This window comes from Gopherus flavomarginatus, chromosome 6 (genome assembly GCF_025201925.1).
Source record: "Gopherus flavomarginatus isolate rGopFla2 chromosome 6, rGopFla2.mat.asm, whole genome shotgun sequence".
Taxonomy (NCBI): Eukaryota; Metazoa; Chordata; order Testudines; family Testudinidae; genus Gopherus; species Gopherus flavomarginatus.
Window position 1 is genome coordinate 25,505,654 of NC_066622.1, and position 20,982 is coordinate 25,526,635.

The window sequence follows — 20,982 nt, forward strand, 5'->3', positions numbered from 1 at the left end:
TTTTATTTAGCTTTAAAAATAAGTCAGAATGAATATTTGATTTTTACATTAGATTATTTTCTTTCATCTAGTACATCTACAATATATAATTCATTCCTTTGTTTGTTCTTTTTTAAGCTAAAAAATCAGACATAAAGAAATCAAATGCCTATATTTGTCCACTCTACAAGACAAGTGAGCGTAAGGGAACCTTATCCACTACTGGACATTCTACTAATTTTGTCATTGCGCTATTGCTAGAGACTGATAAACCAGTCCAGCACTGGATCAAGCGAGGTGTTGCTCTGCTCTGCCAGCTGGATGACTAACCCTGAAGAATTCAGAGGCAAACCTCATTAGATATATCTTTCTTTTCCTTCCTTTTCCTGAAGAATTGATGCACACTGTATCAGAGAAACATCTTGATATATTTATATTTGGACGGATAAGGCAAAAAAAAATTCTGATCTTGATATATTGCTTTTAATAATTGTATGATGTTATTACTATTTTTAAAATATATAATGATCTGGAGTGTTCATTTTATTATTTTGTAATATAGTGTCATGAATAAATATACAGATCTCTTTTGTCACCTATTAAAATATCATAAATGATATCTTGATGAAAAAAATGAAAATTGTCTGAACTCCCATATGGGAAGCATTATAGTAGACAGCATTCAAGCACTGTAGGCCTGAACCATGAGAGTGCAAAGTCTGGATGTTCAGATCTGGGGTTTTGGTTTGGACTCATCTCTAATTTGTATGCTGTCACACAGGTGGTGGTGGGAGAAATTGTTTACCTATGTGATAAAACTGAATTTAAGATGCACCTTTGTCTGCATCACTTGCATACTTCCTGGCAATCCATCATTACTTTGACTGCTTCTAATATTCTAAACTCCTCAGCTCCTTTTGTATAGTTTCCATGAAAAATAAACAGCCCAAACAAACAAAACCCCCACAACTTGCCATAAAAATGTTATCTCCTTTTGCATCCTGCTTAAAAATACAGTTGTTATATCACATAAAGTCCAAATTCACCACACACATCTCTTCCTAGGATTTGGCTTTATTAAAAAGAAAACTATAGTAAGATAAAGATCACCTCAAATCTTCTTTTCCGCTTGGCTATTTCTAGAGCTCTTTTCTCAGGACTCCTCTCTCCCAAAGAGCCATTCCCACCTCTCCTTATAACCAGGAAGGGGAAGGATTCCACCGAATAGACCTTTTCTCTATAGTGTGTTCGACTGTAGTATGCCATCTGGAAGGGAGTTGAGACACCAGCCACCTTTCCTCCCTCAGCAGGCGTGAATTTGGACCTCAGAAACTAGTGTCCCCATATCTGCTTATTATGCAGAATCAAGCAGAGGGGTAAAATGGAACATGAAAAATTCAGTTCAAGTGATTAAAACAGTTTCAATTGATACATTTTCCATTTAATGTTAAAATTTCCCTTGTATGAGTCTAAAAACTCCACAAAGCTTTTTAACCCTTAGGAAACTGACAAGTTCCTAAGAGTTGAACATCTGAGTACTGGCTAATTTCTGGCCCCTGACATGCACTGTGCTTGGGAGGAAAGAGTACTTTAGGTTGCTGCAAAGTGGCTCAGCTTAAGTCTCATGAAATGAGGAAGTCCAACCCTACCCTAACTTTGCTCCCACCCAAGCTCCCGTGTCCCACCTTTCCCTGATGCCTGTGTGTTGGGGCTAGAGAAATATCAGATACAGGCTGTTCTCTCCCCTTATAAAAACACTCAGTCTTTTTCTCTCATGCATGCGTGCACACACACACACAGAGTATGTGCTTTTCTTTGTCTGAATGTGAAAATTGTAATTACATATTGACATGTGAGCAACTTCTGTTACAGTATTGTCTTCTTTTAAAAACATAAACTTCCTTTTGTTTATATATTATTTTATTTCTTTGTTTATATTTAAATATATTAATTTATGTAAAGCCAGAGTTTGATCTGCTCTGTCACATTTCCTTTAGGCAAGATCCTGTCCTTTAAATGTACTCTATGTTGATAAAGCATGTGAAAGCAGCAGGGATTTTTCTTTAAATCAGATGTAAAGAATGAACATATTACTTCCCTTAAACATCAATTTTCATTAAAACAGTTACATCTGGAATATTTTATATCAAGCAGTCTGGACCTTTAATCTCTTCTTGTACTGATATATAATTCATCAGATCATGTCATCAGACATAGCTAACCCACGTGTATGAAATGTGGAGAAAGTCCTAGAGTATCTTATGATCAGATATTTATAGAGAGCTATTAGTGGATCTGGACTCTTCAGAGATCATTTTTCAATACATGAAAATATCAGATTCAGCTTAATAATCACTTGTTTAAAGCGTGAGGTCCTGTATGTTCTTCTCAAAAGCTAAAAAAGGTGAGAGAAAATCTTTTATATTCTATTCTGAGTTATGGTGAAATTTTGTATTCTTGAATTTTCCCAAAAGCAATAATTAGACTTGAAATATATGTGTAGAACTGATGGTATTTTGATCAATTTGAGTTTGCTAATACAAACATTTATTTGTTTGTATGTTTTATTTATATATTTATCTAGCTGCTGTACATATGTAAGTTGGAGATATATGGAAATTGGATTGGGTAACAAATTAAATAATTCAAGCTTGCTATAAATTCCTCTGCTCAACTTTAAAATATTTCTAGAACATTTTCCAAAGCCGACAAGGGTTGTGCTGACGTTTTCTTTCATTATGCCTCCTTTGTTGGTTAATGGGAGCCAGTTCTGAAGTCCTTATTTAGGCTGACTCTCCCTGGAAGTCAATAATGAGAGATTTGTCTGAGTAAAAAGACAATAGGATTTGGCCCTAACAGACTAACATTGATTGTATAAATATGATGGCACGTACTTCATTGTGCAAATTAGCAATTAGTAAATTGTGCACATGTGAAGTGGACCTCTACCAGCAACTGGAAATACATTTTTGTCCCTTTCGCTCTGCTGCCATTAGTTGCCATTGCAGTCAGTGTATATTTTTTAATTTCAAAAATTTTTATTATGAAAGCTCTGCTAGAACTGATTTGTAACTTTAATTATTTCTTTTACCTTTCCTATTTAATGGTTTCATTGTTTTGGTCATTTCTTTATTTCCATGAAATCATAAAATTGAAACCAATTGTCAAGTTTTAAAAGGAGAACGTTAGCTATTTTATTTTTTATTCTCCGTTGTCTGTAATAAGTCTTAAAAGGCTGAAAATAATTTTCTCGACATAGCTTAACCCTTTCCATTTGGCAGACATTGATTTCTACTAAGCCCATTCCCCCCATCTTTATGTAGGCCAAATTAATATGGTGCTCTGTGTTTACTCCATTGTTTGTACATGGGCATTGTTGATTGCAGCATTCATCTGGAATTAGTAGATCAAAAGTTTGTGTAGGTCCTGTAGAACTATAGAGATTCACAAACATCTAGAGCTGTTCAGGGCAGCTTTATTTTGTTCTGCAAATTGGTCTTTCGGATGCACACAACAACATGGATCAGAATTTCTGGCAGGTTTGAGGCACATACTTTGGTGTGGTTTTCACTGGAAGACTTAAAACATGAACTCTTACACAGACCTGCAGTGCTTTTCTGACAGTAAATGCTCCTTGGTTGAAGCAAATCTTGAGCAAGAGCAGCGATCTATGAATTGTTTCCCCACTGCCAAGCATCACGTGAGCAGAGTATGGGAAATTATAGCAAACACTTAGGGTATATCTACACTACGAAATTAGGTTGATATAATAGAAGTCAATTTTTTAGCAATCTATTTGATACAGTCGATTGGGTTTGTCCCCACTAAGTGCATTACGTCGGCTGAGTGCGTCTATAGTACCTAGGCTAATGTCGACTTTCGGAGCGTTGCACTGTGGTAGCTATCCCACAGTTCCTGCAGTCTCCGCCACTCATTGGAATTCTAAGTTGAGCTCTCAATGCCTGATGGGGCAAAAACATTGTCTTTGGTGGTTCTGGGTACATGTTGTCAAGCCCCCCTGCCTCCCTCCATGAAAGCAACGTCAAAAAATCGTTTCTTGCCTTTTTTCCTGGGTTACCCATGCAGACAACATACCACGGCAAGCATGGAGCCCACTCAGTTCACTGTCACTGTACATCTCCTAGGCGCTGCTGACAGATGCAGTACTACACTGCTACATAGCAGCAGCTCCTTGCCTTTGCAAGTTAGCAAAGACAATTAGCAGCCATACTGCACCATCTGCTGTTGTCTCCTGGTTGCTCCTGGCTGACCTCGGTGAGGTCGTTCGGAAGCGCCTGGGCAGACATGGGTGCTCCTGGCTGGCCTCGTTGACGTCGGTCGGGAGCACCTGGACATAAATGGGAATGACTGCAGGTCCTTAACTTCTTTAAGTTTCATCTAATGGAGGTTCAGTCCTGCCTCAAATATTATGCGAGTTGGAGGCTTTTGCCTCAGGCTGCTCTCCCAGCTGGCAGCACCGTGCGGTTGCACCTACCCCAGCCTACCCCTTGCTCCCATGGCTCATGAAGCCTGGACGGTAGTAAGGAGCAGTTCAACTGTAGGCTGAGCAAGTGCAGAATGGTGGTAGAATGTGCCTTTGGACTTTTAAAATCTCGCTGGTGCTGTTTGCTGACTAGGCTGTTTGTGATTAGAAGAGCACAGAAAGGCGCACTGCACATCAGAGAGGCTTTGAAAACCAGTTTCATGACTGGCCAGGCTTCGGTGTGACAGTTGTTTATGTTTCTCCTTGATGCAAACCTGCCCACTTTGTTGATTTTAATTCCCCGTAAGCCAACCCTGTGGTCCATGAGAGCAACTTCAATTGTTTTGCGCCTTTTTTCCGCGCAGACATCATACCACAGCAAGCATTGAGCCCGCTCAGATCACTGCAGCAGTTATGAACACTGTAAACGCCATGTGCATTATCCTGCAGTATATGCAGCACCAGAAACGTCAAAAACAGGCAAGGAGGCGATGGCAGCACGGTGACAAGAGTGATGAGGACATGGACACAGACTTTTCTCAAAGCAGGGGCCCTGGCAATTTGGACATCGTGGTAATGGGGCAGGTTCATGGTGTAGAATGTTGATTCTGGGCCCAGGAAACAAGCACAGACTGGTGGGACCGCATGGTGTTGCAGGTCTGGGATGCTTCCCAGTGGCTGCGAAACTTTCGCATGCATAAGGGCACTTTCATGGAACTTTGTGACTTGCTTTTCCCTGCCCTGAATCACAAGAATACCAAGATGATAGCAGCCCTCACAGTTCACAAGCGAGTTGCAATAGCCTTCTGGAAGCTTGCAACGCCAGACAGCTACCAGTCAGTTGGGAATCAATTTGGAGTGGGCATATCTACTGTGGGGGCTGCTGTGATCCAAGTAGCCAACGCGATCACTGAGCTGCAGCTATCCAGGGTAGTGACTCTGGGAAATGTGCAGGTCATAGTGGATGGCTTTGCTGCAATGGGATTCCCTAACTGTGGTAGGGCGATAGACGGAACGCATATCCCTTTCTTGGGACTGGACCACCAAGGCAGCCAGTACATAAATCGAAAGGGGTACTTTTCAATGGTGCTGCAAGCACTGGTGGTTCACAAGGGACGTTTCACCAACATCAATGTGGGATGGCCGGGAAAGGTACATGATGCTCGCATCTTCAGGAACTCTGGTCTGTTTTAACAGCTGGAGCAAGGGACTTACTGTCCAGACCAGAAAATAACCTTTGAGGATGTTGAAATGCCTATAGTTATCCTTGGGGACCCAGTCTACCCTTTAATGCCATTGCTCATGAAGCCATAAACAGGTATCCTGGTAATAGTCAGGAGCTGTTCAGCTATAGGCTGGTAGTAGAACGCGCATTTGGAAGTTTAAAAGTGTGTTGGCACAGTTTACTGACTTGGTTAGACCTCAGAGAAACCAATATTCCCATAGTTATTACTGTTTGCTGCGTGCTCCACAATATCTGTGAGAGTACGGGGGAAATGTTTATGGCAGGGTGGGAGGTTGAAACAAATCGCTTGGCCGCTGATTGCGCTTAGTCAGACACCAGGGCGGTTAGAAGAGCACATCAGGGTGCACTGTGCATCAGAGAAGCTTTGAAAACCAGTTTCATGACTGGCCAGGCTATGGTGTGAAAGTTCTGTTTGTTGCTCCTTGATGAAAACCTGCCCCCTTGGTTCACTCTACTTCCCTGTAAGCCAAATGCCCTCCCCCACCCTTTGATCACCACTTGCAGAGGCAATAAAGTCATTGTTGTTTCAAACGAATGCATTCTTAATTAATTTGTCACACAAATGGGGGGATAACTGCAAAGGTAGCTCGGGAGGGGTGGGGGAGGAAGGAAGCATCGGTTGGGGTGGGGGAGGAGGGGAGGAGGAAAGGACAAGGCCACACTGAACTTCAGAACTTATTTATTGAATGCCAGCTTTCTGTTGCTTGGGTAGTCCTCTGGGGTGGAGTGGTTGGGTGACCGGAGGCCCCCCCACCATATTTTTGGTCATCTGAGTGAGGAGGCTGTGGAACTTGGGGAGGAGGGCGGTTGGTTACACAAGGACTGCAGCGGCGGTCTGTGCTTTTGCTGCCTTTCCTGCACCTCAACCATACCCTGGAGCATATCAGTTTGATCTTCCAGTAGCCTAAGCATTGCTTCCTGCCTCCTCTCATCACGCTGACACCACCTATCATCTTGATCTTGCCACCTCTCCTCTTGCTCCCGCCACCTCTTCTCTTGCATGTCCCTCCTGTCCTCGCATTCATTTTGTGCTTTCCTGCACTCTGACATTGTCTGCTCCATGCATTCTGCTGGGCTCTTTCAGTGAGGGAGGACTGCATGAGCTCATAGAACATTTCATCACGAGTGCTTTTTTTTCCACCTTCTAATCTTCGCTAGCCTCTGGGACGGAGATGATACGGGGAGTGTTGAAACATTTGCAGCTGTGGGAGGGAAAAAAAGGGAGAGTAGTCTTTAAAAAGACATTTTGGAGAACAATGGGTAGACTCTTTCACAGTGAACCAAGATGTTAACATTACATAGCACGTGTGCTTTCTTTACAAGGTCGCATTTTGCCTCTTATATTGAGGGCCTGCCGGTTTGGTGTGAGAGATCACACACACAGGGCCAGCAGGCAACAGAATTCAGCTTGCAGGCAGCCATGGTAAGCCACAGTCTTTTGGCTTCTTTAACCTTCATAACGTGTGGGAATGGTTTCAAATAGCAGCGCCCTCATTTCACATACCAAGTACCCGTTGAGTTTAAACCATTAATTGGGTTGGCCATTTAAAAGGAGGGGCTGCAGTTTTTGGATTAACGTGAGGCACAAACCCACCTAACCCCCCTCTCCTCCCACACACACACTCCCCCAATTCTCTGGGATGATTGCTTCACCCCTCCCCCCACCATGTGGCTAACAGGCTTTGGGAGTACATTCAGGAGAGCTTCACTGAGATATCCCTGGAGGATTTCCGCTCCATCCCCATATACGTTAACAGACTTTTCCAGTAGCTGTACTGACTGCAAATGCATCCTAAGTCTTCAGGGCAAATTAATCATTAAACACGCTTGCTTTTAAACCATGTATTATATTTACAAAGGTACACTCACCAGAGGTCCCTTCGCCGCCTTCTAGGTCCAGGAGCCCACCTTCGGTGGGTTGGGAGAGTACTAGATCCAGAGTGAAAAACAGTTCCTGGCTGTTGGGGAAAACAGTTTCTCCGCTTGCTTGCTGTGCACTAAATTTGACCTAAACTTGTAGTGTAGACCAGGGCTTAGTGTACATCCAGTGATCTCCAAAGTGGTGGAGTTTTTTTGTTTGTTTTTTTGCTTCGGCACGGCAGGGGGTGCGTGCTCAAAATTTTTTTTACTGATAGGGGTGCATGATCTAAAAGGTTTGTAGAGCACTGCTCTGGAGTACCTAGCATTATGGTGCCACTAAAGTGAAGAGAAAAAATGACTGAAGTGAGGGGCCATTTATACCAAGTATTAATTAGGTTTTTTTGTTCTTCTTTTAGTAGTGTTCTTATGGATGCGCCGCTTCAGATGCACATGTGCCTGTGCACCTGTAGTGCTGCACCCTTAAGGGGACACATCTTGAAGCAATCCAGTTACTGCACCTGGTGAGTAACCTCTCCTCTTTTTTTTGCTTTCTGGTAGGTGGTGCCATAACACTAGCTGTTCTACATGCTTGCTCTGTAAGAGGGGGGAAAGAACTCTTGACAAAGCAATGTACTGGAACATATTTCCTAATCTGAAGAGAACTGTTGACTGTCTTTGCAGTGTCTAAAACAAAGTACTGGGGAGGGGGTGGGAATCAAGGTGGAAGGATTGATTCCTGATTAGTAACAATTTTTCGTATTTCTTTCAGTACCTAAGTCCTCTGTGTTTCTGGAAATCCACAATTAACCTGAAGATTTAAAAAACTGCCTCCTATATAGAACTTTTTTTTCCTCGCTGCTTGTGATCCAAGTTATACAGATGTAAAATGTCTCATTCTAAATATGTGAATGATGAAGACTTTGATGATAACATCCCCACCCAGAATGTTATTCAGCAGAGCTTGCAGCATATCCATACAAGTGAGACAGTTACAGATACTGCAGAGTGTGATAGGTAATACTTTGCTGTGGAGTATGTTCTGGCAGCGTAACTGGGAGCTGTGTTACAAGCTATTATTATGTAATAGTCTATTTATGTTAGTATTTTTATATGTAACCCTGCACCATAATGCTTGCCATTGTAGACTGCTTGCTTAATGTTACTGAGGTTCATATGTAGGCTGCCTCTCCTTTTAAATGTACACATAATAGAGGTGAGTTGTTTGAAATTTTCCCAAGTGAAATTTGAGAGCACTTGAAACTTACTTGTTTGGGGGTTTCAGTGCACATTTATACCACATTCATCAAAAGGGTGACTAAAGTTCACAAATCTTATCCTTTTGTGCTTGTACAAACCTGGAACTTCCAAATAACTATTGGGAGGGAAAGAGGTGTGAATCCATGTAAACTAAAATTGAAGAATGTATTTATATTGTACTCTTTGCAAATCATTATATATGAGCTAAGAGTTATGGTTTATACTGGTACAGGCTCTAACAAAGAAAATCCCCATGTTCTGTGCAGCTATAACATGATGTACAAACCATTTTTCTATATTAAAACTTCAGTTCTAATTATATGCTTATCCTTCATCATTGGGTCTTGTTACAAAGATTAGGAACTGTGGTCAAGAGAATGTGAAATTCAGCTTCCTTTTCAGAGTGAATGTGTTTCGTTGAGTCACAATAGGTAACTAGTGCAAACTGGGAAACAGCAAATAATAGAAAATAAGTAAGTAAAATAAATAAGTAAATTGTGTGAATATCTGCTATTTACAAAACAAATCAAAATGATTCTGGTCTGTTATTAAGCAGCAGATAGTTACAGCATTTACTTCTTTATTTTTACTGTAATAGCATGCATATTTTTTCTTTAACTGATATAAATCATAATTATTTTGTTCTGTTTGTGCAGATTCCAGTTTGTTATGAGCACAGAACATGGAAAGATAATCACAGCAATACGGGCAGTTAAGTACAAACACACAAATCATCACTCTATTCTAATGTAATTGGTGTAGGAAGTTTTGTTAAGGACTGAGTAGGTTGCATTCTTCCCCTCACTTTCTAAGAACTGAACACCCAGAATGATGTTTTGGGCTCTATGTTACTGGAGATTCCATCTTTCAGATGAGATGCAAAATTGAAGACCAAACCACTTATGATCAGTAAAAGATTCTGTGGCATTTTTAGCAAGAGTAGAGGTAGTAAAAGTAGCTTTTGTATGTTACTCAAATTCTAGCTTAATTTTATTCTGCATAGCTGAAAATTCATATATAGTTTCAGTTGGACAAGTATTAACTTCATGTTGCAAACTCTTGCGTAGAGTTCCTTTGAGCTGTTCAGTAGCTGTCATGTTCGATATCAGAGGCAGCTGAATTTCAAATGTTTATACTATTTATTTACTGTTTGTATTGTTGTAGCACAGGCAGGCTAATTAAGCATGGATTATGAGCATATAATGATCTGATATATGCAGCTTCTGAAATGCTTTTGGAGGATTCCTCTAGCGAAAATGAGCCCAATAAATGACTATCATTAGCTCTACATTCATTTAAATCAAACTTTGATAGAAAATTGTTTTGAGAAGCAAAGTAGCCAGTTCTGGCTGTAGTAATGGGGCTGGTAATACTCAAAATATTCCTTGATGTAAGTGGAGTCAAGATTTCAATTGTCTTGAAATTTCTGTTTTATGCTAAGTAGTGTGATATGATTCTGATTCTTCAGGCCAAGAAGCAGTCTTGCTGAAGTTGATGAGGCACTGTTCAGCTTTTAAGGAAGCTGATCAGCGAGGCTGGCTTCCTTTGCATGAAGCTGCAGCACAATTAAACAAGAACATCCTAGAAATAACTCTGAAGGGTAAAGAGCATTCTGTGCGCCTCATTTGAAAGTTTTACTAAGTCAGTTTTGTTGATTAGTTCCATTCCCAATGTGTGCTGTTCTCCTGGGTATCTTTCAGCTTCAGACCCCATTGTGTGGGAGCAGACCAGTCTGAAAGGGGAAACTCCTCTCTTTGTAGCAGTAGACAAATGTTTCTTAGACAATGTTCACGTTCTCCTGCTCAATGGCTGCAATCCTAATGTTAAGAATGAAGAAGGAGATTCTTCTTTAGTTATAGGTAAATCAAATAATTTTTATGGTGGGGGAGGAATTCTATTCATGTCTTTCATTGCATGAAAAATTTGTTTTGTATCTTGCAATCTTTTGTTGTTGACTGTAAAGTCTGTAAAACTTTCAGTTTCCAGAATTTTATATATTTCCATTGGCCATGAGAAAGACAGAAGAACACTTTGTCATTTACTTTTCTTTCCAGTTGGTATCAGTGCTTTAACTAAGGTCTGAAAGTATCTCATAACTTTGGAGATTAACCACCTCACTTCTGCTAATGATGAACAATGATACTTTTAATTTAGCTGGCAAAGATATTGACTCTCCACCAACTGGAGACTGAAATAACTGAGCTCTAGTAGCCAACAAGTCCCTGATTTGCAGAAAATCACCTGACATCACCAAATAGCCCTGATACCAGCAGAGAGGAAGTATCTATTAGAAGATACTTCCCAAGTTATTTCAGTCTCCAGTTGGTGGAGAGTCAGTGTCTTTGCCAGCTAAGTAAAAAGTTTAAAAAATGCAGTAGGCTACAAAGTCCTATGGGAATTTCTAGGTCCACACCAGCATATGGGATGTTGTGGACTCTTGCTCTAATGTGCAATGAGCTGTCCCTTGCAAAATCACAACAAAGCTAATTTCTGCAGGATCTCCAGTGCCGGGGATTGCCCAGGCTGCCAAGCTCTCACATGCAAAGCAGACCCTGCAACTGCTTCTTACCCCCCATAAAGGGGTTGATAGAGGTAAATTTTTAAAAAGGGAAAACAAAAAGTTGAGAATTTCTTTCTCAAAGACTCCCTCAAAAGCAAGGAGGTTTAGATGACCCTCCTCTTCCCGAGGCACTCTACATGGCAAGAGTTCAGTGGTCTAGGTGGAACAAGACAGGTCCTCCCCTCAAAAAGGATTCATGTTGCCTCCTTCTGACTCAATCCTAGCTACCACGAACGAGCAAGGACCCTGCTGCAGGAGAGCTGGAACAGTTTGTAGAGTGGTGATCCCAAGAGCCATTGAACCAAACTGTAAACCCTGTATACAATGGAAACTACTTCAAGCCAGGGGGTGCCGCACCCCAGCACCCCTACTGCCAGCACCTATGCCCTGCTGTCTTAACCTTAGAAGGGTGCTATGAATTTCTTAAGTGTGCTCAGAAATTCACATTGTTGGAGTGGTTGTTTTCCTGCACAAGGGCCAAGGAACGAGAAAAGCCATATAGACAGGGAACTTGCTTTCAAAGCCAACTACACTAGAAAGTCAGTTGCATGCTTGGCTGAGAAGGTGAACACCTCTCTAATGAGCCCCCTGGGTTACATGTTCTCTGCTGTTTAACCTGTAGTATTTGGAGAATGTAACATATCAGATACTGCATCATTTGGTAAAAGTGCTACAGGCACCTGTGGGGCACTAATCTCTCTCTTTTGTATAACACTGCTCTGAGTTTTAATGGTATAGAAGATCACAGAGATAGAGGGAAATATTCCCCATCTATTAATTCTCTTTCTTAGCTATCTCTGTGTATAAACAGAACAGCTGAAAGCAGAGTAGAGGCTCTCCTGGGCAGTTGCACAACAGAAACAATAGTGTATAGAATATTGTTAAATAATGTTTTAAATAGCTGATGTTTCACCTATTGTCTTACAGCAATTAAACATGATTTATATGAAATTGCCTCCCTGCTGATAAGGTTTGGAGCAAATGTAAACTTGCAGGGTGTCAATAAGAGGACAGCTTTACATGAAGCAGCCAGACTAGGCAGGAAAGATATCGTGAACCTTCTGCTTTGCTCTGGAGCAGATCCTGATCCCCGCAGTGCATATGGGCTCACTCCCCTAGCGCTGGCTGCACAGATTGGGCATACAGAAATTATGGAAATTTTACTGCGAAAAGGTGAGAATTTATATACAATTTTTTAACAGTTTGTTATGTTGATTTAATAACTGGTGATTGTCAGAAAGATCCTACAGAGTTCTTATTCTTTAGACTAGACAAGGGGTTGAAATTGCATAGCCATGTGTGTTAGCAGAAAATTCATGATTTCAAAATGTGAGTAAATTAATCCCCCTCCCATTGAGGGCATGAATAATTGTCTGTGTGGTGGCAAAGTAGAATAACTAGCTCCCCTGTTAGTACAATATTACCATACCAAAATAAGGTTTTGAATGGAAATGGAAGCCTTGTGACATTCTTACTACTAACATAGTGGACAGGTATTAATATATACAACCTAGTATATAAATTGATGGTTTTATGTAGAGTGTTTTAGAGTGAATTACACCAGTCACTTTGTATATTCATGTTAGCACATAGGAATGACTTTTTCTGCACGGTATCCTGTTTTTGTTTGCTCACTACAGTACATCTTTAATCACCTGAAGAACTTAACTCTTACAAAATACAGGACAAGCACCGCAGTTAAGAATTGTTGGTATCATTACATAATCTACTAAATTTCAATATTTTTCTAAGATGTCCATACTGCATTATCTTTTCAAATCATTTAAAGTCTTTCAAAAGTTTTGTGGTTAGAATATTATTAAACTAATCCTCATATGACATGCCTTTTACACATAGCACAGATAACATTTGTTACTAAAGGGATACCTCCAACTAAAAGAGTTTTGTGACCAAGCAACATAAATGCATAAACACAGCACAATGGAATTTTTTAAATATATCCCTTCCCAAAGAGAACTGTAGGCTAAATCTACCTGGCTTTTCTTTACAGTTACAGAGAGCATGTTCATTATGAGTTTTCAGTCTTCAGCTAACACTTCATCCTGTACTGAGGCCTAGACACTATTAAATTGAAGATGGGGGAAGAGAAGATAATTGCATTTCCTTTTCCTCTTGATTGCCATTAAGTTTGCCATGAAAAAAAAAGTAATGTCATGTTAATGGCCACTTCACTTTGAATGGTCCCTGGCAATATTTATACTAAACAATCTGTTCCATCTTGTATTTAGCTGTAGCACTCTGACTACCTTTCCCAGACCTGAAGAAGAGTTCTGTGTAAGCTCAACAGCTTATCTCGCTCACCAACAGAAATTGGTCCAATAAAAGATATTATTTCACCCACCTTGTCACTTTAAACACCAAGATTTTGTTGTTAAGACAGTAACTTTTGTTTCTCCTTCATAATGTTATTTCTGCAGATCTACACTGTAAAAGCCTGTCTCTGGCTTTGTCTACTTGAGAATATGTTATATGTTGTAGTATTTACACTGAACCACTACGACAGAGGTTTAACCATTACTCACTGACATATGACTTGTGTTTGTATATACCAGGGATCGGCAACCTTTGGCACGCAGCCCATCAGGAAAATCCACTGGCGGGCCGGAACGGTTTGTTTACCTGCAGCATCTGCAGGTTCGGCCAATCGCAGCTGCCACTGGCCACCGTTCACCATTCCCTAGTATACACCGACCACAAAGTTGTGGTCAGCTTTGTGTTAGCTAATGAAAGCATTTCCAATCATGCTTAAATAAAATAGTATTTACTCATGTAGACAAGCCATTTCTGGAAGGGAGTGAGACACTTTGGAGTGGAGGATTTTTCCCCCCTTCGTTCTGTAATAAAGGAGGATGCATGCAGTCCCCCACACTTAAATTGCCTTGAAATGGATTCCATCAGCATGTGACAGGGCATACATGATCATAGTGTGGATCTGCAGAGGCAGGGAGTTGTGGGGGGAAGAGGCCAGCAGAAGCTCTCTGTGAATGAGGGGGAGCAAGGGGACCTACTGAGACTCAGTGATGAGGGTAGAGGGGTGAGGGATCAGTTCCAAACTGTAAAAGGCATCTTTGCAGTTCCTGATGCCCTGTGCACTGAACACCCTCTCTGTCCCGGCCTATGTGCTGGTGCCCTGTCTCCCAGCCCACCCTGGCACATGTGGCCCTGGGCCGGGTGCCTCTGCTGGGACCTGCAGTGGCTGGAAGGTGCGGAGAGAAGAGCTGTTCCTACCGGCTCCCCAGCAGCAGGCCTGATCTCCTGCACTGCAACAGTCACTCCAGCTTTTCCTCTGGATCTTGGTCTTGCCACTGCCCCCAATCCCTATGCGAGCCAGGTCCCACTCTCACTCTTACAAGACACAGTGGGGGAGGGCGAGTGGAAGCATACATAAGTCTCCCTCCCCAATATTTCCATTGCAGTGGTAATCCCCCCTCCCTCAAGTTCCTCAGCCCCTGGCAGAGGCAATATATTCAAAAAAAATATTTGGTAAGTGAGCCTTTTTCAGTTTATAGCCTCCGTGTCTTTCTGTTGTAATGAAATGTATCTCACTCCTTTTCAGGTCTCTGTTCTATTACTTTGTACATTTTAAATTTACCCTTACATATATTTGTTCTCTGCTGAATTAATTGCACTGTATTTAGTCCAAAAAACAACTACTCATGCAACAGAATAACATGCAATGCAATCTTCTAATTATGGCGTTTCATTATTATGAAGATTTATATTACAATAATGCCCAAAGAGATTGAGGCCTTACTGCACTAGGCAATGTACAAACACGTAGGAAGTCAAGGACTACCTCAAAGGATTTACAGTGAGCGAAAACACTGGCTATTGCTCTAACATTTATGTTTCATGAAGAGTAGAAATCACAGTTCTGAGGCAATTTGGGAGTTAGAGATACTAATTGTTACTGAATATTTACAGAAGCTGCTATGAAAACCCTTGTTCCTTCTTCCCCTAGGTGCTGATGTCCTTTCACAGGCAGCTGATCGTGCTTCCATATTATTTGAAGCTGTTGGAGGAGGAAATCCAGATTCACTCTCTCTTTTACTAGAATATGGAGCTGATGCCAATGTGCCAAAACACACAGGTCACTTGCCTATCCACAGAGCTGCCTACAGAGGACACTTTCTGTGAGTTGAAATGAAATAAATATTGGAAAAATAAGAATGAGTAATGACGAATAGGTTCTGCAAAATACGTACATTTAAAGTGTATAAAAAAAACAGTTAAATACACTGCTTTTGTGTGTGTGTTGGGGGGGGCAAGGGGCGGGTCTCCTTTTGCCTTATAAGCATGAGTCTTCAGTGCCTGAATGTGTCAGGACAGTCCAGACAGGCTCTCCACTCGCTTTGTTTTGGGGGAAACATTTAACCCCTTACATCTCCTCCTGCTTCCTTCATAAAAAACTGTATTGTTCTTTGACTGCTGGTCCCTATGCATAGTCACTGTGAGTGCACATGTGCTCTGTGCAGCATGATTGGCAATTCTTCAATCTCATTGTCCATTTGGTCTGCACCTGAGCCACCTTGTGCTGTGAACTGAGGGCATAAGGAGTGACATAGAAACAACCACCACTCCAGTTCCTTTCCTACTGCTCACACTCTGGAGCGGAGCCCTCTTATGTCCACAGCCTTCTAGCTTCATCAATGCATTCTCTGTAAATAATTGTATTGGGTTTTACTGGTTAGTTAGTAGATTCTTAAGTTATAGTTAGTTGGTAGAAATCAGGTTCCCACCCCTACCATATTTATTCCTCCAGTGTTCGGGGCACTTATGCCCAAGGTCTCAGGCTTCAAGCCTTGCCTTCTCTGGCCTCCTGTCTTCCCAGTTAGCAATCTGCAGGCGAGTTACCTCTACGGCCTAGGGGAATCTTACATCTTGTCAAAGTGTGAGATCTGCTACTCTGTCCCTGCTCATATTGTGCTCTAACTGGATGGTCAGGTGAATTAGGCCAGATCTGTTCCACATCCTCTCCTGATATACCCGCAGAGAGCAGGACCAGTTTTAAAAACAATTGCACTTGGTGCGTTAAACACATTAAACTGTCACACATACCTGTGGAATAAGGATCACCTTCATTTTATAGATTGGGAAACAGAAGCACTGGAAGTGTTGGGTTCTTACAGTCATACAACTATTCAGTGCCCAAGTCAGGAATAGAACTTGATGTCTTAGATCCCAAGCCACATCTTTTAGCTACTAGTAACACTGCATTGTGGTCAACAAAACAGGCTCTCCCACTTTCTGTAGGTTACAGAAGAGTGAGTGCTCTCTACAGTCTTCTCCAAACTGATGGGATGGGGAATTTCTTCTCTAAGGTGTCATGATGTTATTAGCTAAAAAATGAGAAATGGAATGTTCCCAAAAGACAAAAGGGAAAGACATAATATCTGATGCTTAGTCCAGTAGTTTGGAAATCTGTAGGCTTGATAGCGGGTTATCATGTAATTATCAGAGGTTAAGGCCATGCAGTTGTGTAGTATGCCAGGGTACTCATTCGGCGGTAAATGAACAACACTGTAAGCAAAGCAGAACACAATTCTGTAACCCAGCTAAGATACGTGTAACAAAGACTGCAGCACAGAGAAGTTCAAAGGTTGGTGCTGGGGAATATATAGATATATATTCGTTCTTTTTTCTTTCTCCAGAGCTTTAAAGCAGCTAGTTTCAGTTACTGATTATGCTGCCATTAAGGAGAGTGGGATAAGTCCAGTTCACTCAGCAGCAGCAGGAGCACATCCTCAGTGCCTCGAGTTTCTCCTCAAATCTGGGTTTGATGCCAATTTCATGTTGCATGAGAGGGTTTGCAAAGGCTACGATGATCAGAGGAAATCAGCTTTATATTTTGCTGTCTCAAATGGGGATGTTTGCTCAACTCAGCTGCTTCTGGATGCTGGAGCCCTGCCAAATCAAGACCCCATTAAGTGCCTCCAGCTAGCCTTGAGAATGGGCAACTATGAGCTAATCAATCTACTGCTTCAGCATGGGGCCAATGTAAATTACTTCTGCAGAGTGAATACGACGCATTTTCCCTCAGCTCTGCAGTATTCTCTAACAGATGAAATCATGTTAAGAATGTTGCTGAATTATGGGTACGATGTGTACCGCTGCTTTGATTGTCTTCATGGAGACAACATTCGTTCCCCATATGCCTTTGAAGGATGGACTCCTTCTGTTATCAAAGACAACATGGTAAGTACTTCCCTAGGAATTTTATGTCACTGCTTTGCTGCCACTATTCTTCTAGAAATTAAATAAATGTACTTGTTACGGATGTATTGTAATGAAATATAGTTTGCTAATATAGCATGTTTGGGATTAAAGTACTATACAGACTTTATGTATAAAGGAAGTAGTAGACAGAGTTCTGAAGACAAGTTGCGGTGGTAAATTTGAATGTGAAACCTTGTTTATGATAACAAATTATTACAATAAAATAGTTTCAAAGGATCAAAGTCCAGACAATGTGAATTATGTGAACTGTATAAGTGAATGCTGGTCTGGCTACCATAAAAACAGCTTTTATCCAGGAACTGACAGTATAGAGCAGACAAGAATATAGTTCACACCTGGTGATCCAATATGCAGATTAAAAACAAATGTATGCAGAATAGTCTATTTTAAACATGAATTGGAAAGAAAATGCATTCTTCTTTGAGTGATGGTCTCTGTGTATATTCCACTGGGGCTGTACACACGCTCCAGATGCCTGAGGCCAGAAGATTCTTGCTAGCAGTGTTGTCCGTGTCTGCACTCTTCTTCGCATGCTCCAAACGAAGGGCCTAAGGGGATGGTGCGGATGGACTGCCTTTCCAGTTGATTCCTGCGACCCATGGCCTGAGGCAGAACTCTTTTGCTAGCTGTAGCATTAGTTAGCACTCTTCTGCTTCTAGTTGTAATGATCTGCAAATAGGTATTAGTTTTTATACTTAGTGTAGTTTTAGGACTTGTCTACCACAAGGACACTTCAAAAGTTAATCTGAATGAACTAAAGGTATGAATTAAAAGTGGGTTTATTAAACTGCACTAAACCCCTGTGTGGAGATTCTCACTCAGAATTAAAGTGACCTTATTTCATTTTAGCTTTGGGTTTTTCTACAATGAACATTTAGTTTGTGGCAAACCTGAGGTGTGAGTCTACCCCAGGGGTCGGCAACCTTTCAGAAGCGGTGTGCCGAATCTTCAGTTATTCACTCTGTTTTAAGGTTTCGTGTACCAGTAATACATTTTAACGTTTTTAGAAGGTCTCTTTCTATAGGTCTATAATATATAACTAAACTATTGTTGTATTTAAGTAAATAAGGCTTTTAAAATGTTTAAGAAGCTTCATTTAGAATTAAATTAAAATGCAGAGTCCCCTGGACTTGTGGCCAGGATCCAGGCACTGTGAGTGCCACTGAAAACCAGCTCACATGCCGCATTCGGCACCCGGGCCATAGGTTGCCTACCCCTGCTCTACCCCATACTAGCCTGCTGCAGACTAACTGTCCGTGTAGATTCTGCTGATGCTCATTAACAGTTTACTAGCTTGCTTTAATCTAGTCGATTTCAAAGAGGCCTAGATTAAAGTGAACTGGCAGACTGTTAATGCACATCAGCAAGGTCCACATGAACAGTTAGGCCTTACCTACACTGCCATTTTACAGCGCTGAAAATTTCTCGATCAAGGGTGTGAAAAAACACACCCCTGAACGATGCTAGTTTCAGTGCTGTTAAGTGGCAGAGTAGAAAGTGCACCAGCGCTGGGAGTCGTGTTCCCAGGACGGGTAGCTACTCCTCTTGGGCGGGTGGGTTTTATTTTTTACAGCACTGGGAGAGCAACTACACAGCCACATTAAAGCACTGCTGCGGCAGCACTTTAACGTTGGTAGTGAAGACATACTCTTAGTCTGCAGCAAACTAATCCAGGATAGGTTCAAACCCCCATTAGTTATGAACAAATTGCTCATGTAAACAAGTCCCAAATTCACTTTGGAAGTGAATTAAGCTAAAACGAATTAAGGCCACTTGAATTCTCAATGGGAGTTTCTATATAGGGGTTTAATGCAATTTAGTCCAACTGTAATTCACACTTTTAGTTAATTCAGATGATCTTTCCTGAGTGTGTCTTACTGGTTCCTTACTGGTTTAGGGAGTCCTCTCCCTATTCAAACCACTCCTTCCTCCATAGTATGCTCAGGATCCCAAGATTCAAAAACTGCATCTTGCCCTCAGGCCTTTCCAGTCAGTGATGACCATCTCAAGTGTCTCTACTGCCTCAGGGAAGCCCACATCCCTTTGAAGTACAGCGTTTGCTGATCCTTTCATAGCCGAACCTGTCAAGCTCGTGAGTATAGACTTTGAAGATTCCTAATGGATCATGCTATGAGGCCCCAGTCTGATCCTGGCCTCTCAGACCCCCCTGTACTTTGGGCAGAGGAACTAAGAAGTGCCTTCTAAGTATGGTGGTTTCTGGCTTTAGGACTGATAGGAGTAAATTAAAGGACTCTTCCAAAGAGGGATGTGAAGAGAGTAGTAAACACTTGCTGAGAAATGTGAAGGCCTCTTCTCTGACAACTTCCAAGTTGGGTGAGATTCTGTGCTTCTATGGAAATCTGAGGAGCTCACAAGAAGCTACCATTCCCCTGGCTCTGAAGGGCAAAAACACCCCGAAACAGATGCTAACTGTAGGAGCAGGACCATCTCTGGCACTGACTAGGGAAAAACAGTGGATGCCTTGTTCACCGATGTTACTGATGTACTGTGAAAAGGATTTGCCAGAACCAAAGACTGCAATGAGACTGATACCACTGGTGCCATGGAAAGAAAGACGTCCCGTCTACTCTTTTGCGTCAGGGGATAGATAGCAATGTGCTCAGGGGCAGTACATCTACATGGTGGACTCAGAATCCCTGACTCTTTTGGAACTGATTCTGACAAGGGAGATCCCTACACCATCGGTCCAGGGCATGCATGAAACAGAGTCACTCACTAGTACAATCTGCAAACTGGAACATAATAAGGCCCATAGAACCAGTTCTTCTCCAGCACAAGGGGAAAGAATTTTATTCAATTCATTCCCAAGAAGAGAGGAGGCTTGAGACCTATTCTGGTTATCAAACAGCTGAACATTTTCATCTGTCGTGGGAGGTTCAGGATAGATATTTATGCTGTCTCCATAGTTCCTTCACCAAACAAGGGCAATTGGTCACACATCTTGATTCAAAAGATGCTTATTTATACATAGACATCGCTCTGTGCACAGGAGATCCTGAGATTCACCATGGGCCCGGACCACTACCAATACAGAGTGCTGCTCCCCTTTGGCCTCACAGCAGTGCCAAGGGTATTTGCAAAGAGGTTATTGGTAGTGGCAGCCCACCTCTGCCACCAGGACTCATCAGTGTTCCCCTACGTCAATGATTGGTTACTCTCATCAAGTGGTACAGATGGCAACCATATCTCTCCTCAGTCTCCTACACGAATTGGGGCTTCAAGTAAAAATAGAAACATCCATTTTAATTCCCACCTCACAGACTATAGACTTTATTGGGGCGACCCTGGACTTTATCAGTGCTGAAACATACCTACCTC

General features: G+C 41.6%; 2 protein-coding genes across 7 annotated transcripts in view; both read left to right on the forward strand.

Annotated features, from left to right (window-relative positions):
• Nucleotides 1–1,772, forward strand: part of DNAH12 (dynein axonemal heavy chain 12) — a 159,719-nt gene extending 157,947 nt beyond the window's left edge. For all 3 annotated transcript variants that reach the window (XM_050958411.1, XM_050958410.1, XM_050958414.1), the window contains one exon: nt 118–1,772. In XM_050958411.1, coding sequence (XP_050814368.1) covers nt 118–308 — 191 coding nt within the window. In that variant the 3' untranslated portion in view covers nt 309–1,772. The remainder of the gene's footprint in view (nt 1–117) is intronic.
• The window catches only part of ASB14 (ankyrin repeat and SOCS box containing 14), a 31,376-nt gene continuing 12,164 nt past the window's right edge, over nt 1,771–20,982 (forward strand). For 2 of the 4 annotated variants that reach the window (XM_050958470.1, XM_050958466.1), the window contains exons 1-9: nt 1,771–2,383; nt 7,988–8,089; nt 8,338–8,582; nt 9,482–9,534; nt 10,291–10,425; nt 10,526–10,684; nt 12,313–12,558; nt 15,368–15,539; nt 17,058–17,601. In XM_050958470.1, the coding sequence (XP_050814427.1) occupies nt 8,455–8,582; nt 9,482–9,534; nt 10,291–10,425; nt 10,526–10,684; nt 12,313–12,558; nt 15,368–15,539; nt 17,058–17,601 (1,437 nt within the window). In that variant the 5' untranslated portion in view covers nt 1,771–2,383; nt 7,988–8,089; nt 8,338–8,454. Of the gene's footprint in view, nt 2,384–6,994; nt 7,132–7,987; nt 8,090–8,126; nt 8,263–8,337; nt 8,583–9,481; nt 9,535–10,290; nt 10,426–10,525; nt 10,685–12,312; nt 12,559–15,367; nt 15,540–17,057; nt 17,602–20,982 lie in introns of those variants that run through there. The other 2 variants (XM_050958468.1, XM_050958467.1) reach the window with 2 other exon arrangements.